At 41.0% G+C, this 16,698-nt stretch overlaps 1 protein-coding gene across 3 annotated transcripts; it reads right to left on the reverse strand.

Annotated features, from left to right (window-relative positions):
• Positions 1-3,362: 3,362 nt before the first annotated feature.
• ZBTB5 (zinc finger and BTB domain containing 5) lies at positions 3,363-16,352 on the reverse strand. 3 transcript variants are annotated; one of them, XM_068928685.1, is made up of 2 exons: positions 16,156-16,352; positions 3,363-8,343 (listed from the first exon to the last, which is right to left on the reverse strand). In XM_068928685.1, exon 2 carries the CDS (start codon positions 8,337-8,339, stop codon positions 6,312-6,314), a length of 2,028 nt encoding a protein of 675 aa, XP_068784786.1. In that variant the 5' UTR covers positions 8,340-8,343; positions 16,156-16,352; the 3' UTR covers positions 3,363-6,311. The 3 variants fall into 3 exon arrangements, with proteins under 3 accessions (XP_068784786.1, XP_068784785.1, XP_009673170.2); XM_068928684.1 differs by lacking the exon at positions 16,156-16,352 and adding an exon at positions 15,874-15,987; XM_009674875.2 differs by lacking the exon at positions 16,156-16,352 and adding an exon at positions 15,242-15,923.
• Positions 16,353-16,698: the final 346 nt, after the last annotated feature.

Raw genomic sequence — 16,698 nt, forward strand, 5'->3', positions numbered from 1 at the left:
GATGTAAGTAAAAAAAGAAGTGTGCTCCTGAGCATCTTGGATGGAAATTTTCAGATTGGTGCAAGAGAAATTAGAGTGAAGACCTTTATTAAATAGATAGAAATCCAAAAGGTTAGTTTATTGGGCTGCACACAGATTTTTGAGACCTGTTGGTTTTGACACAAATGTTTTTGATATTGGTGAAGTTACTGTAATGGTTTTTGACAGGTAGGAGCTTGTAAATAAGACTGCCTAAGTGACTGAAGCACATTTAAGGAATTGTGTATTGGAATCATCTTTAAGAATGACACCTTCTGCAGCCCTTGAGCATCTTGTTCTGTTACCAAGGAGATTGCCAGTATGCCCTTACTAACAAGGTTTTGCTTTGTAAAAATATTTTTAATAACATAAATGATAGAATAACGTTAACCTTCTCTCTCCATCTCTGCTTAATGGAGCCTGGAGCTTTTTATAAAAAGTCTGGGCATGACTGATTAGAGCTGAGCCAAGTGACATTAATACATAATCCTTACCCGTTCTCAAGTCTAAGGGTCAACCACTCCTAATAGGATTTCTTACTCAAAAAGTTCTGGACATCCTCTGAATCAAAAATTATTAGTCAAACTTTTTAGTCGTCAGCAAGTTATTAAGTGTGACAGTGTAGTGCAATAACCTGAAACAGCTACCAGGGCAGAGTAGCCATGCTATACTTTCAGATCACTGTTTCAGCATCTTTCCATAATGTATTCAGAGAGCAACGACGACAACGGATTTTGGATACTATAGGTGTTGCATCTCAGCAATTTCACAAATCAAATCAAACGCACTCTTTAAAAATGAAAGACCAATTTTTAAGCTGCCTACCTGAGAAACTTAAGATTTTTACATGAAAGTCAGTTTCCTATATTTTCTCTCCTACATATATATCTCATTCTTTCTGACTCCCTGTATCACAGTAAAGAAACTGTACCTTGGGACACGACTCTCCTGCTTCTTTCAGATAACGCCAAAGACAGCTGTTCAATACCTTGGCTGGTCAATGCATTTACACAGGGGTAACTAGTCCAGCTAACAGTCTGCTAAGATGCAAGATAAATTATTTTCAACACTCATTCTAGTGTGTAAAGACAAAAAAAATAAAGAAAAAAAGCTGTGATATTACACTTAAAAAGATCACGTCTTCTTGTTTCCATTGTTTCCATTTTGTTGATAAGAAATAACTTTTTCTGGCAAATGCTCCTGCAGCAATGATGAGAGTCTCTCTTTGATGATATTACTATTATTTTAATAACATCCATAATAATAAACTCTTATAAAAGTAGGTTCTACAAGAACAAAATTGCCTTTTATGATTAGCTTTTGAAAAGAACCAGTGTTTCTTTAAAGGCTGGCATAAATAGTAGATGATGACTTTTAAGAAAGATGCCTTTTAAATGGCCTGTGTTGGTAGTTATTTGGCTGACAGCACTGAAGCAAGCAGAGAGACTCCCACCAGCTGTGCTATGGGAGAAATAGCATTTCAAACTAGCACAGCTATTTCTTCATTCAGTATTCATTCACGGTCAGAGGAACAGAACCTGGAATCTCAAGTGGTAATATGGGAGCACAGTAAGGAACATGCATGATAAATCAGCAGCTCTAGACAGGCAGTTAGTAGCTGTGAAGCCACTTGTCATGACTGTTCTCTTCAGCAGTTTGCAGGGGTCACGGTTTTAATCACGTCACACAATGTAGCAATGGCGGTAAAACTGACCAAGTGAGAATATCAGTAGTAGTAGCTCAGCATTTAAGGTACTTACTAACACTTAAATAACCATTGCCAGGAATAAAACCTTCTCCTAGCAGACCAGGAGAAAGAAGAACCTAAAGAGAAGTATTACTGTGTTGATTTGTTGTTATTTAATCAGGTTGAATTATAAAAGATGCTTGTGGATTGAGCTGGTAACATTAAGGTACTCTGCTGGAATTCATCTAGATAAGCTCAAGCCAGTTAAACCCAAGTGACACACAGTGGTCATCTGCAGAGACAGTTAACAGAGGACAGAACACATATTCTGATTTCTACCCAAGTTTTTCAGTATGCAACTTTGCACACACAGTCTTTCCAAGACTGTCTTCTCTGGCAGGAACAGTGAGATTTTAAAACTGATGAATAATATCAGCAAACACAAGCCCTTAGCTAAGTACGCATCCCATAAAAAACACAGTTACACTGATGTAATATTCACACACAGCTTCCACCAACTGACATCTTAAATTGGTTCAGGATCTTTCCCTTTTATAATAAGCTCCAGTCCTACTACTTCCACAGAGTTATTTTTCATACATTTTCAAGAAAAACTAAAGAGATAGAAATATAGCATTTAAATTACAGAGTGACTGGGGCTGTTATGCTTTATTTAAATCTAGGTAAATCTAAGTAACTGTACTGATGTCTATTCAACATAGTTATAACATAGCATAACATGAGTTATGCTGTCCTAGCATGCAATACAATTCAGTCTCCTCACATTAGTATAATTTATCAAGCAAGTCATCAAACCACCATTCATTCTTTAATACTGATAACTTCAGATACACTGTGCGGCAAACCTCGAAAGTCACTGATTTGCATTCAAATATTGTCAAAAATAAGCCTTCCTTTTCCTGGCTACTTATTCTTGCTCCCCTGCCAGCACAAGCATCGGTGCCATCATATCGTTAACTCACCCAAGAAACTGATCCAGCTGAGAAACTGTCATTATTTCCATAAATGGGTGGAGACAATTTCCAGAATCCTACGACTTTCCCAGAGATCACTTTGCCAGCCTTTATTTGACAAGGGAGATTCAGGCAAGGCATCCCTTCTAATCAAGGCTGCAGGAGGGGACACAATCCCCACAGGTGCATCAACCAGCAGTAAGACATGCAAAATAGCATGAATGCTATTCATACTATTCATTTCACCTCCAAAGCAGAGAGGCTGCCAGAAGAGACCTCAGCACATGGAAGAAGTGCCTCCATAAGACAGTAAATCCGGCTGCAAACCGCCCTGAGCCTGATCAAAACTATCATGGTAAAGTGCCGAACTGAGGCCAACTTATTCTGTTGGTTCAAACTAGCGCACAAAATGCTCACTGAAATCCTGAAACTGGCAAAACCTCAGAGGTAACACAGAATAAGGGCAGGAGGCCTGCATGAGCAGTACTACATGTTTTGTCTAATTTGGAAGAAATGCAAACATACACCCACATTTCAATAGGATTATTGTGTACTGTTAAGTAATGCAGTAATATACAGAATGCAATTAGTGAACTCACAGCCATTACTTGTTTAGCGAATCTGCTGTACACTATCAGCAAATGAACCACGATAACATAACCAAGTAAATCAAATCAGACACATCAGCACAAAACGCAGCATTTATTTTCAGATGTTTCATAATACTAACATACTAACACCTTCACATGGGATCTCACTGTAGCACTCAGAAACTTAAGTTTCAAAAAAAAAAAAAAAATTGCGGTGATAAGTTTTTTGACCATTACTAGGCTTGGAGATGAGAAGCTTCCCATTTTACAGTGCAGGAAAGCTAGAGTGGAAATACCATTCAGAGATATTGCTTCATATTGGAAGACTAAGAGAGCAAAACGCCAGACACAAATGCCTGGATTTGCAGGATGCCCCCTCCAAAAGAACTAGATAGCAATGAATAATGAAAATTCCAATTGCTACTTCCAAAGATGTTCCAAGTTTAATTTTTTTTTTTTTTTAAAAAAAGACAGCAGTCTTCCCTTACAAGTTGACATTTCACAATGCCATTAAAATTTTATTACAAAAACAGATCCAAAAGTACAGTTAAATACGTTTAATTCATCTGCTCATGTTAATTCTTAATTATTCTAGTCTCCTTACTCACATATCTTCTTTATTCCTATGCATGATAGGATTTCAGGGACTTCAGATGCTATTTTTTTTTTTTTAAGAAAGTTATTTTTTAAAGAAAACACTAGAAAGGCAAGAAAGATTTAAAGAAAATCAATGTTACTAATAAGGCAACACATTAAAAATAAAATATCAAAGTATGAAACACTGCATTTTATTGATGGTCCAGCAAGATCATTTAGTATAGCTCAATGCTGTTAGTCCCCTGATATCAAAGTGATTATCAAACATAATGTGGCATTTCCTAATCTTTTTATAAATGTGGTATATTTATTTAATGCTTTAAAAATCAAGAACCAGAAATAGGACCATTAGATAAATTCTATAATGGCATTTTAACATTTTAAAGGAATTAATCAGGTCATTCACTATAGTTCCATGTTCCTATTTACCTTGGATGCTCAAGCTGCAAACGACACATCGACAGACACTAGGTATTTTTTCAACATAGAGAGGAGTAATAGAGATGAAGACATGTTTCTTCCGTAGCTATTTACTGTTTCACATAAAGCCAAATGTAGGAGTTCTATTTTTCCTTTGGTCTGACAGTGAACATTTGGTTTCTGTGCTTCAATAGTTTTGATAGCTCACCCTGCTAAGTTACCTACAGGACTGTGGATTAAGATTTTATTTTTAACTTATCCAAATGCAAGATGCTTAAGAAAATGCAAGATGTTTAAGAAACCTAACCATCAGATAGCACAAGTCCTCAAAACTGCTGAACATCACCACACAGGATACATTTGCAACACAGACAAAGAGGAGAAAGTTTCCAAAGGTTTTTTTTATATTCATAGAAGCATTTGCTGTGTGATTTAGTCACAGAAATGTTATCATCTGTCTCTCCTGAGTAGAACAGACATGCTGAAATCCTGACCCGTCTCTTACATAGCAGAGTAACATTTATCAGTAGAAGTGCTCCCAAACGTTATTTAGAAACCTAATAACCCAAAAATTAATAGTTAAGTTCATGTGCATCTTTAACAAAGAAGAAGAAACTACAAACGGTATTAGTTACAGTGGTATCAAAGAGGAGGAAATTAAAAACAAGATGTATGTGATTCACTTGAAGAATAAAGATCACAAACTCCTTTACAAGGTGTACAGTGCTATTTTTTAAAATTAAATTTATGCTTTTTTTTTTAATTTATGTGGAAAAAGTACTGTTACGACTCTACTTTAAACTGAAGGCCTGGATTTGATAACTACGTTATACAGAGATATAAATAAGTACGGCAAATGAAGATCATTCCTTACTGCTTTGATCCGAGAAAAAAACCCACAGTTGGAAAGGAAAGTAAGTATATGGAGAAGGAAATTAAAGCTCAAAGATAATAATATGAGAAAAGGATAGTCATGTGACGCAGTAATGTGGATCAGATTGACTATCAGCATCTAGAAACAGCAAGACACACAGTAGAAAAAGCCATCACAAATTGTATCTCTCATTCAGACTAACAAAGCAGGCAAAGACAAGCTCTTTTCAGACTTCTGTGTACATGGAATTTTAACATATGAAATACAAGTTGGTTAAAATACTGCTAAGAATAGCACTAACAAGAAACAGTACTTCACTTATCACTTAATACAAGTTTTTACAGAAAAAAATTGGTGAAACACCCAGATCTTGGTGTATTCAAAGTACATACGCATCTGGCAGACCAAAAGTTACTTGTCTCGGATTTAATTTAAGCACCTTCATTACACAGTGTCCTTTACTACAAAACAGCCAAACATACATTCAGAACTCTAAAACTATTTTTATAATCAACATATTTTAAAGCATTTTATGGCAGACAGGTGCATCCAAAGTTGTCTTCCTTTTAAAGATATGCAATTTGCATTTTTTCCATACCCAAAGAGCTCTTTGCATTATTTTTCATACACAGTTCATCAACCTATTTCACAAGTCATTTATTTAAATGCTTTCACTTTTACAAAATACCTTAAAAAAAAAAAAAGAGGAAATTTGCACTTAAGTTTCTCATTCTTGAAACATACGGCTTAAACATAATCAGGAGACAACTATGTTCTCACTCAACCCCCATGCCTCTGCCCTGCAAAGGAACTACTTAGTTTTAGGGATTATATCCCTGTGAGCCCAAGGCCTGCATGTACATAATAATAACGCTTAACATAGAAACAGTGCCACCTTCTGAGGATCTCAAAGCACTTCACTAACAGTTGTTTTAGCCTCACAACACCCCTGTGAGGTAGGTATGGTATTATCCCCAATTTACAGAACCTTTTGTGTGTGTGGCACAATCACACTTAAAACGTTCGCTGATCTACAAGGGCAGCTTCTTAACCTGCAGCCTTGAGCAAAATAGTGTTAATGTTCCTGAAATACTTCAGATACTTAAAAGTTTGTACTGGCACTCTCATTCAGGCCAGCGGGTGGAAAAAGATTAAAGCAAAGTGCTAGGTAGATTGCTGCTCTGCCACCTCAGGCAGGTTGTTTTGGAATGTTTATATAGATGGCTGGACTGGCTGAACCGTTTGCCACACTTTAAACAGGCATAAGGCTTTTCTCCTGTATGCACGCGGATGTGCTTCTTACAGTCTGTTAGGGTCAAAAAAGTCTTGCAGCAGATCTTACAGGCATATTTGCGAGCACCTTCTACAACCAAGACATTGTGCTCAGATAAGGCCTTCTTACATTTTGAGAGGACATCTGCAGATGCCCTTGTCAACTGTGGTGGACCAGGTTGTGAAGGATGCCCATTTTCAAAAGAAGAAGTGGTCCCATTCATTAACAGCTGGGAACTGGAAGAGTTATCTTGCAGCTGGGAGCTCCTGACAGAGGTCACAACAGGCATTTTGGGGGCTATGCGACGGTAGCCAGGAAAGCTACTAGCTCCACCTCTTACAGAGCCCATCATTGCCCTTGACAGAGAATGCAGGCCCAAGCCTGACCTTGGAAAATCCATACCAAACTGTTCTGCAGCCCGGTATCCAGATGTCTGTACACAGGGAAGACCCATTACATCCTGCATTGGTCTAACAAAGTGAGAGTCCGCAGGCTCACTAAAAGGATTCTCTACATGAGAGACTGTCGCAGATGAATGACCACTCGCAGACCCGGATTCTGGACTCATTAGGTAAGAGGCATCACTGTCCATTCTGCAGTCACTTGTTGTATTTGGAATGTTGTCATCATTATTTTGACTAGCACCAAAGCTGCCACCTCTGCTTTTATTCAGAAAATTAGAGATACTGAAAGTGGACTTGTGTTCCAGGTTATTTGACACTTCCATAATATGGATGTCTCCCACCCTATCAGTACTGGACTGAGGATCAGAAAAGCTACGATCACTGCTTTCAGGACTCAGTTCTATCTTCTCTGCGCTCACTACTCCTCCTTCCACTTCAACAGACTCACTGCCTTCTGCTTGGGAAGTGACATCACTCACTTCATCTTGAGGCTCTGGGGAACTCAAGGGCTCAGATTTAACCACCACTCTCATATGCTCTTTCTCATTCAGGCTGACCTCCGGATTCTCACACGGGAAGTTGTTCTTCTCAGAAGTAGTGTCTTGGTCAAAGCTGGTTTCCACCTGCGTTGCCTGGGATGCCATGGACATCTGTGAAATGTTTCCTCCACTGTTGTCAGATTGGCTGGGCAGTTGAGCATCTTCCTGAGCACTGAAAGACTGATCAAACATAATAGTATTATCCTCCTGATTATCAGTTACAGCATCAGCCTTAGAATTGTCCACAATCTTCAGTGAATCTGGTGAAAAGAAATCTTCCCGTGAATGAACTACTGACTGTCCACTCTCTGGAGTAACATCTGTAACGGACTCATCTATGGTAGGTCTGATTCGCTGCCGGGCCCGATCTTCAGAAGACTGTTTACGCTTGTGGAGACGCCGAATAGGAAAAGTCGTGCGCTGCTCTATGTTACCTCTCATCGATGAGCTCATGGTACTTGGTTGCTCCTCTGTGCTCTGAGTGGAATTTAATGCAGAGCTCACAATGCTCAGTCCAAGCTGCTGAAGCATGAAAGATCTTTGCATGCGCGCATTTTGTTCTTGAACTCTATCATTAGGTGGGGACATCGGCAGTGTCCTGGTAGTAAGGTAGTGTTTACATGCTTTAACAACAGAGTTCAAATGTAAGTGAGAAGCAGCCAGCAAGACATCCATAACATTGCTCTCTCCAAGCATTAATGTGGAAGTGTACATCATGTCAATTAGAGCAGCAAAAGCTTCAGCTGTCACCACTTCACTGTCCAGCTGAATCATGTTCATAGTTTGATCTCCCTCTGCAACAGTAAAGAGAGCTCGGAAATGTGTGCTACACGCTGCCAGAACTGAACGATGGGCTTTGAAATGCCTGTTTCCCACCACAATGACACAGTCACAAAGCTGGCCATGAAGTCTCTGGTAGTTCAGCTGCTGAAAGATTTGCTCAAAGTGTCCTGGAAAATCCATGATCCTACAAAACAGAACAGCAGAAACTATAATACTAAAAATGGCTGGAGTTCTATTTAAACCACAGTGAGGACAACTTAAAAATCAGAGACAACGGCTAAAAGACAGATGAACGATACCTGATCTTAATTTACCACTACCATAATGGTATTAAATCAAGGCTAGCAATGAGCACAGTGCTGCAAAGAACACAAGGAAAAAAAAAAAAATACAGATTCTGTCATAGAGCTAACCTAGTACAGCAGCTAACGCAGCATCGAACATGACACAGATAGTTCTATTATGAACTAAACTACGCAAGTCATGTCGCTCACGTTAACCCTCATCCAAACTAAAACATACTCTTTAAACATCTAATCCTGACTTACAATGTTCTACTTGTGAAGAATCCACTGCAACCTTTGAAAAATTGTTCAGATGATTAGATAATCTCACTCTGAGAAGTCTGAACTTTAATTCTGGTCTCATGTAACCCAACTTCACTTTTAGCAACTGACTTTTTGCCTATTTTTCTCTGCTGCAATGCAGAGAAATATCTTCTTTCAAATATCTGCCTCTTAAAAGAATTCAGAAAATAGTTAACGGAAAAGGAGCACGGCACTTTTGCATTGGAATGAGTGGTCAAGAGCTATGAGCGGTCACAGACTTCCACCTTTAGCTATCAGAAGTGCAATACAATTTTCACCTCCGCTACAGTCTGAGCCAGAACGCACTGACCATCCTTTGTTTCTCTCGTGAAATAAATAAAATGGTAGTGAGACAGAAAAGTAAGAAGAGATGGCACACTAACGTAATATTGCAAAGACCAAAAGTGTTAGGTCACACAGAAGCCAGCTAAATACTCCCTGCCAGCCTCATCAGACTGGAGCTAAAGGAAGTAGAGCAAGATGCTGTCCCCAAACCAAGATGCAGCTGGCATTCATCTGCCTCCTATTCCTCTAGGATATAGGACATACACTTTGTAGGTCTTAGCTGGAGAAAGATTTCACCATTACTTCAGTGGACTAAGAATCTTGTCTCTATCCAAAGTACACAGGCTAGCAAAGAACAGGAGTTGTAAGTAAACACAGAAAGGCTGAAATTTCTGCTGGCAAAAATCAGAGGCAGCTGAGAGGCATTTGCCTCCAACCGTAATTGGTTCCACTGCATTTTAAAAAGGGCTTTCACCTTACGTCTTCCAGCACTGGTGAGGAACCACATCTACCAGGGCATTAAAAATTCCCTAATTTGGCAGTACTAAGGCTGTGGCATCAGCCCAAAGAACGAACTGCAATGAGATTGAACTAAGGATTCTGTCACAGTCCCCCTTATTTCTATAGGGGAAGGCATGAGGAAGCAAAAGAGTTTGAAAAGTTATTTTTTTTAAGACATGGGAATACAAAAATACCACGAGATGTTATTTGAGAGTAAAAATAAGACATGTTCAGATAACAATAAATTAAACAAGACATACTTCAGAATTGCAGCTTTAATTTACGCATCTCTTCTCTGAGAGAAGTATAACACATGGGAAAGTGAGGAAATCCTTCCTAGCATATAAAAGAAGAGGGGAGGAACAAAACAGGAGATCCTGAAACTCACTGACCTCAGACAGCTGGACAAAGGGAGCACTAGGCAACTGCGAAAAGAACCACTACTCCCAATACAAAGTGCTCCAAACATGGTACAGGACGGGGCTGTTTCGTGAACATGCCATGTAGCTGTCTGTCTTTGCAGGAACTCTGCCTCTGCGTATGCATATGCCTCGTTAAACTAACACTCTCCTCTGACCACTATTTCCTCTGTGAGCAAAACTCCCCTTCAGCCAGACTTCTGGGCTGGGACAGGACTACCAAGCAATTCTTTTGCTCGCCTCTGAGATGGCCAGGTACTCTGCTAGAGCTAATGCTCTGTTCTTAGCTTTGCAAGACTAACATCCAGGATCTAGGGGGAATACAGGGAAAGGAGGAGGAAATATGGAGGACCAACAGTTGCGAAAGCAACAAAGCTAGCAATGCTAGCATTTTTTTTGTATCTTTAAAGACAGTTGGAAAACATATGCGCACATGAGATATTAATTTGACTTCACTTACTAAGTATGCATTCATAAAAGCTAAGGCCTATCTCAATGAACTGTATAAAACGTTATCTGTACTTTCGGGGGGGTTTTAAAATAAACTATTACATGTATGTTCAGGAATAATGCATCCTAATTTAATTCTCTCTGAAACATTATAGTTAAGATCTTTTACATAAGCATTTGAAAACTGCAAAGCTAGATTTCAGTTATATACACTACATATTTTTCACATACAGCGTTCAGTGAGATAGCTATTATTTCAAGTTACTAAAACCTGCAATGCACTTCAGTCAGTACAGAACATTTCTGAATTGATTATTTCCAGACACTCGCATTCAATCCATTTTTCCCTTCCTGCTTTAGGGATGCCTCACCTTTCAGCAACAGCTGGCCATAAAGACTCTCCTGAAATACTTGTGGGCTGTACATCCCAAATAACTCTCCTACCAACTGACTCAGGCTCCAGCGTATGGCTGAAAGACATGCATCCTCTCACCGGGTGCTAGATGAATTTTTCTGCTGAGTCAGATCCAGTCAGTGGGCCGTAAGTCAGGCACCGGTGGTAAAAACAGCAGATATTCAGTTCAGTGGCCTTTTGACACCTTAGTATTATAACTGAATAAATGACTACAAGTGAAAAGAAAGTAACGTTATAACGTTTTCTGGTTGCAAGTATTTTACTACAAATACAAATGGGTCGGAGCCAGGGCAATTTTAAAGACAAGAAATGAAAGCACACCTAGGAAACACGGAGTGGAAAACAACTGTTCTATCTCCCCACAGGCTAGGGCTCATGAAATGATACTAGCTGGGTCAGAACCAAAGGAAATGCTTCTTTATGTAATATAGAGTTAAACTACAGAACTCCTTACCACAGGCAAATTTATATGAATTCAAAAGCTATCATATAAATCTGTTGAAGAAAAAAATCAACTGAGAGCTAATAAATATTCTAGCTCCACCAATGCCTCAGGAAGTCACTAAACCAGAAGCCACTGGAAGCTTAGTTCTGTATACATTTATTCCTGTGACTTTCAGTTTTACAGCTTGCTTTGATACTATTGAAAGAGATTTTGGAAAGAATGATTAATATTTTTAATTTAAGATTGATTTATTAAAAATGATTCTGTAAGCATTTCCTTCCAAACATCTTGATTATACTCTTAAAAAACAATTAACTTTTGAATAAAAGGTGTGATCAGTAAATGCTTCAATTGTTAACCTGCTTCTTCATTTATGTCATGTGGTAAAATATCTTCATCCACATAATAGTAGGGATAAGTCTTGAATGTTTAAACTAAGCCTTCAATATTAGGAAAGCTGCAGGTATAAATATATGAAATTGTGAAGAACAAGTACAAGCATTTTGAATTCCTCAGAGAAAAAAAGAAAAAAAGAAAAAAAAAGGGCTTACAATTCCACTACCTGTTTATTCATCTCCCTTCAGTTATTAACCGCTGAGTCAATTCCAACCAAATTTAACACAGGGGACAATAGATATTGAATTCCTAAGTTTGTTATTGAAGTCGGTGTCTGGTTATGGAAGAAGCCAAATGTATAAAGACCCATTTCTCGCAGAGTCATAACTTAATTCCTTATTTGCAATGAAAAAGGAAAAAACCCACCAGCTGGTCAGTTTGTGCACACTGCTAAAAAGCCACTCATGTTGCCATCTGCCCAGCCAGACAGGTATGGACTACAAGAGACAGCTGGTAACATTAACCACATTCGGGGAGAAGGCATATTATGGAGATCCCTAAGGGACTAAGGGATTCAGGTTTTATTGGCACTGGTATTAATGAAATAGTATTTCTAATACCTTTAACACAAAGAAAACAAGAAAATTATTACTGCTTCTTGAATGAATGGTATTGATAATACTAGGTAGATGTACAGTCCGCTCTTCCCATCAAATCTTTCAGCTCTAAAGTTTAAGCTGCAGCAAGATGGGACAAACGTAGATACTTAACAAGCACATTCGCACGAAACCACTGCAGAATCAAAAACTTTTCTTTCACTTATTAAAAAAAAAAAAAGCACTTAGCATAACACACTGTAAAGTCTGTGAAAATAACAACTTTGAGTAAAGATCTATTTAATGTTGTTACTGTATCCAGCATTAAAGGACACAGTTCAGATTAAAGACTGTAGTTCTGACTCACATTCAAGATACTAGTTCAAACAGAAAGCAAACACAAGTTCCCTCTGAAAAAAAACTTGAAAGTTTAAAGGAAAGAGGGTGCGGAAAAAAAGTTGAAGTCTCAGCTTCCCCTGACATTTTCAGCAAGCTGTATCCCTTCAAAGCCTGCAGTTATACGTGTTCTCTGCTGTAAGGATTTTTTCAGACTGAATCTAAAGTGGAACTTCAGTTACTGGTAGTTAAAATTAGGTAGTACAATTAGTTGTATAGGGTTTGCCCTATACAACTAAAAGCTTAAGGCATGACAGTAGACTCTAGCACTACATTGCTCGTAGATGCTGGCTACAATTTTGTGAGTGCCAGACAAAAAAGGCATTTTATTTTGTGCCTGACAAGATACAGAAAAGTATCAGTAACTAGTGACTTCACTGACTGACAGCTGATTTTACAGTACTATATTTGAGGTGTCCATTTAGCCAGGCTTTATGTATAGTTCAGCTACTCACAGCTCATGCATTACAACTTGTCTAAGAATCAGCAGGGATAAACCGCTTTGCAAAAGCTGCTGATGGTTGCACCAGCCCTCCAGAGAGGAGTAAGAGATTACCACATGACCTAGTATTTTCTCATCATCTGAAAGGTACTGTAAATGCATGCTACGACCTACAGCAAGACCAGTTTGTAACTTGTACAATCATTAGTAAACAGTAACAGCACAGCCTGTCAGCTGCAAAGAGCATCTTTAAAAGGAACAATACAAAGTTTCCTAAAAGAAATTAGATTTTCTTAGATTTTCTTTTCTCGGTTATCTGAAGCAACTGACTCCACCTGTGAGGGCAAGATGCATGCCCATCCACCTGTGTTCCTTGTATTGTGGCTCACCTAATCTCAGCCCTATCATGCATCTCTCAGACTCTAAATCCTGCAGCAGAGCACCGTACTTGAAAGCAAAGATACACACTGAGAAGCATCATACTCCTGCATTTTGATATGCCATTCCAGCTTAAGACACCTAGGAGGTTGTTTCTGTGTATTACTGTGTGAGACAGAGTAGCCGTCTACTTAAATGCTATCGCTATTTGATGTATTTACAAAGGGAAAAGCAGGGAAGACTGCCACACAGAACTGGCAAAGCCAGTTAATAGCACAGAACTATAAACACCTACCAGCGAGAATCAACCTGAACTTATGGTTACCCTGTCACCATTTTAGAAAGCCTTACTTCTGGTTCACGATATTGTGACCCTGGTACTGGTCATTTGTCCTGCGGAAGAACGCCCAACATTGAAAAGAAAATTCAGTTGCCAGCTTTTCCTGTCTAAGAGTCATTCCCCGTTCATGAATCCAACCACAAATACTAGACAGAGCCAAAGGGCTGCACGCAGGAGTCCAAAAGGAAAGACCAGCCGCACACAGCTCTAATGCCTGCTTGCTCAATAGGGAATTAAATTCTAAATCTCGGTTTTCAAAGTCACTGTACTGGAAGTTTCAGGATTTTACACAATTCCTGTCCAGTCACCTTCCTTGGCGATTCCGAAGGTGTCTTTCCTAACCTTTTAAATAACCACTTGGATGAAACTAGGGTTAATTCAACTCTTTATTGAAGAGATCTGTTTTTGCTAGAAAATGGTTTAGGTCAGAGTAACAAACACTAGTAAAGCCACCTCCACAAAGGCTGCATTAGTTTTATGCATATGTTTAACTTCAGCAAATAATTATCCACATAAATGCTTCAACAGATCAATATTCCATTCCAAATAGGAACTCTCAAGAGTATTTGCTTCTGATCTCCCCAAGCTCATTCTGAAAACTTAACAATATCATTTTATACTGCTCAGAAGAGAAAATTCCTATGTTACACAATCTCTACACACACCTATTATACAATTCTGTATATTTTACTGTGTACTAAGGAAAAGTTTAAAAAAAGTTCTTTATCACTGTTTGAAAGTCACACAAGAACGTAACTATTCAAGTTATTCAGATGTATGACAAATAAACTAAATTCTTTCCGAATAACCTTTAAAGGAAGGGAAGAAACCAAGTAGTTTTTTGTCCGAGCAAAGACGGTACATTTCTTGCCTGTTTTCACAGAGATCAGCCTACCTCTCCCTTTGCTGTAAACCGATATGTTATAAAGCAAAGTGCAACAGCAGCAGCATGGTTACCAGCTTGACCCTAGCAGAAAGTGTCTTCGTTCATGTGAACGTGAGAAAACTTGTCATGTAACCACACCAACCCACAGAGATAATACATGCAGTAATAAGAAACAATTAGTTGGTACAAAACATCTGTACGCCAGCAGTACATGTAACATCTCTCCATTTGCGTGCTACCCTCCACAACATGGACCTGTTATGAATAATCTGACAAATATACCAAGCACCAGAAAAAAAATCCTGCTTTCTAACCTGTCAAGTAAAGACATTTTTCTTTTAAAACTCCAAAATACTAAAGTACCTGCAGAGAAGAACTACTAAATGCTTCTGCAGTCTTTCCTGAGTGTTCTGAGAGGCATTGCACTGAAGGATCAAGTTAGGGCATCACCTGGAGCATCTAAGTTTTGAGTCTCTCTCTTAAGACTCAAGGTTGCTTCTGCACTTCATCCTTGCAATATTAATAGCTAAAAATACATCCATCTATTAAGATTATATCTTATACAACTATCCCCATGCACAAAACAAAACAAAAAAAAAACAGTACCTCATGCATAGGAACGTGTTTTTGTATAGGATGTCCTGCTCAGAATCAAATAATTTCAAGAATCCTGAAGCAGAGGCGAGATGTCAGCTTCATTTCACTAGATTCTGTTAACTGGTAAATGGTGTGCCTGAATTCTGCGCTCTTTGACTTTGCGCTTGCAAGATGACTAGTATCTTGAAAGTGACATGCTTGCATAAGCCTACAAAAACTTTGACTCCAACAAAAGGAAACCCGTGAACAGTACCAGAACTGCAAACAGAGCCTCCACTGACCCATAAGAACTACGTGACCCCCTTCAGTTACTTCTCAACACAAACAGGTCACGCTCCCGAGTACCTGACAAAGAGTTTATAGGCGGCGCTCGCCACTCCAGCTGCCCCGGCCGCGCGGGCGGAGCTCTGCCCGGCCAGCCTCTCACTCACACCTCGCTGCAGGCACCGCGACGCCTCGCTGCACGGCACCCCGTTGCTATTTTTTCCCCCGGTGCGTTCAGGGCCACCTCGCCACGCTCTGAGAGCCGCGCGGGGGCTGTGAAGCAGCGGCAGCCTTTGGAACACGACCACGGACACAGAGAAGCGCGATGGCTTCTCCCTCTTCGCCCCCCACGCACAAACCAAGCCCTGAAGACAAACCTCCGAGACGCCAGCATCTTCCCGGCGCCCCCGAGCCGCTAGGCCCCGTCGCAACGGAGCGAGAGGGGACAAAGCGGGAGCGGCTGCGCCCCCCCGGGAGGGGCCGGGCGCCCGGCGCGGCGCAGCCCCCTCCCCTCCCCTCCCCTCCGCCGGCGCCCAGGGCCGGGCATGCGCAGTGGACACCGCCCCCCGCGCTAATGTAGCGCACACGTCACCCGCCGCCGCCGCCCCGCCACGCGCGCCCGCTGCCCCCGGCCGGCCGGCCGGCCCCCTCGCGCTCACCTGTGTTCCCCTCCCCACCCGTCGCTCTTCGTCGCCGGGCGGGAAGGGCCGGAGCGGGGGGGGAGGGGGGTCGGCGGAGAGCGGGAGGGGCCGGGAACGCTCGTTGTCCGCGGCCCTGCTTACCCTGCCTCCTCCCCCCACAAGCCCCTACTCTCTAGCGGCCGCGCCGCCAGCCGGAAGTGACGCCATAGGGCTGCAGCCCACTCAGCAGGGAAAGGGCGGGGCATGCAGAGGAGCACGCTCGCACCCACAAGGAGACGAGCCGGCCAGCCAACCACAGGGCCGACAGCCTCCTTCTAGCCAATCAGCGACCTCGTTACTGACAAATAATCAGGTCCCCCGAGACTTGCAAATAAACTGGCCCCTGATTGGGCCGCTTCTGCTTCCGCCGAGCCCTCGGCGGGAGCGGCCCGCGCCCCTTCCCGGCCCAGCCGGCGTGTGCAGCCGCCGGCCCGGCCCGGCCGTAGGCCCCGAGCAGTGGGTTGGCCCGCGGCGGGGCTAAGGGGGTGATGCTGAGCGGGGGAACGGCTCGCAGGGGGCGGC

Source organism: Struthio camelus, chromosome Z, assembly GCF_040807025.1.
Source record: "Struthio camelus isolate bStrCam1 chromosome Z, bStrCam1.hap1, whole genome shotgun sequence".
Lineage (NCBI taxonomy): Eukaryota > Metazoa > Chordata > Aves > Struthioniformes > Struthionidae > Struthio > Struthio camelus.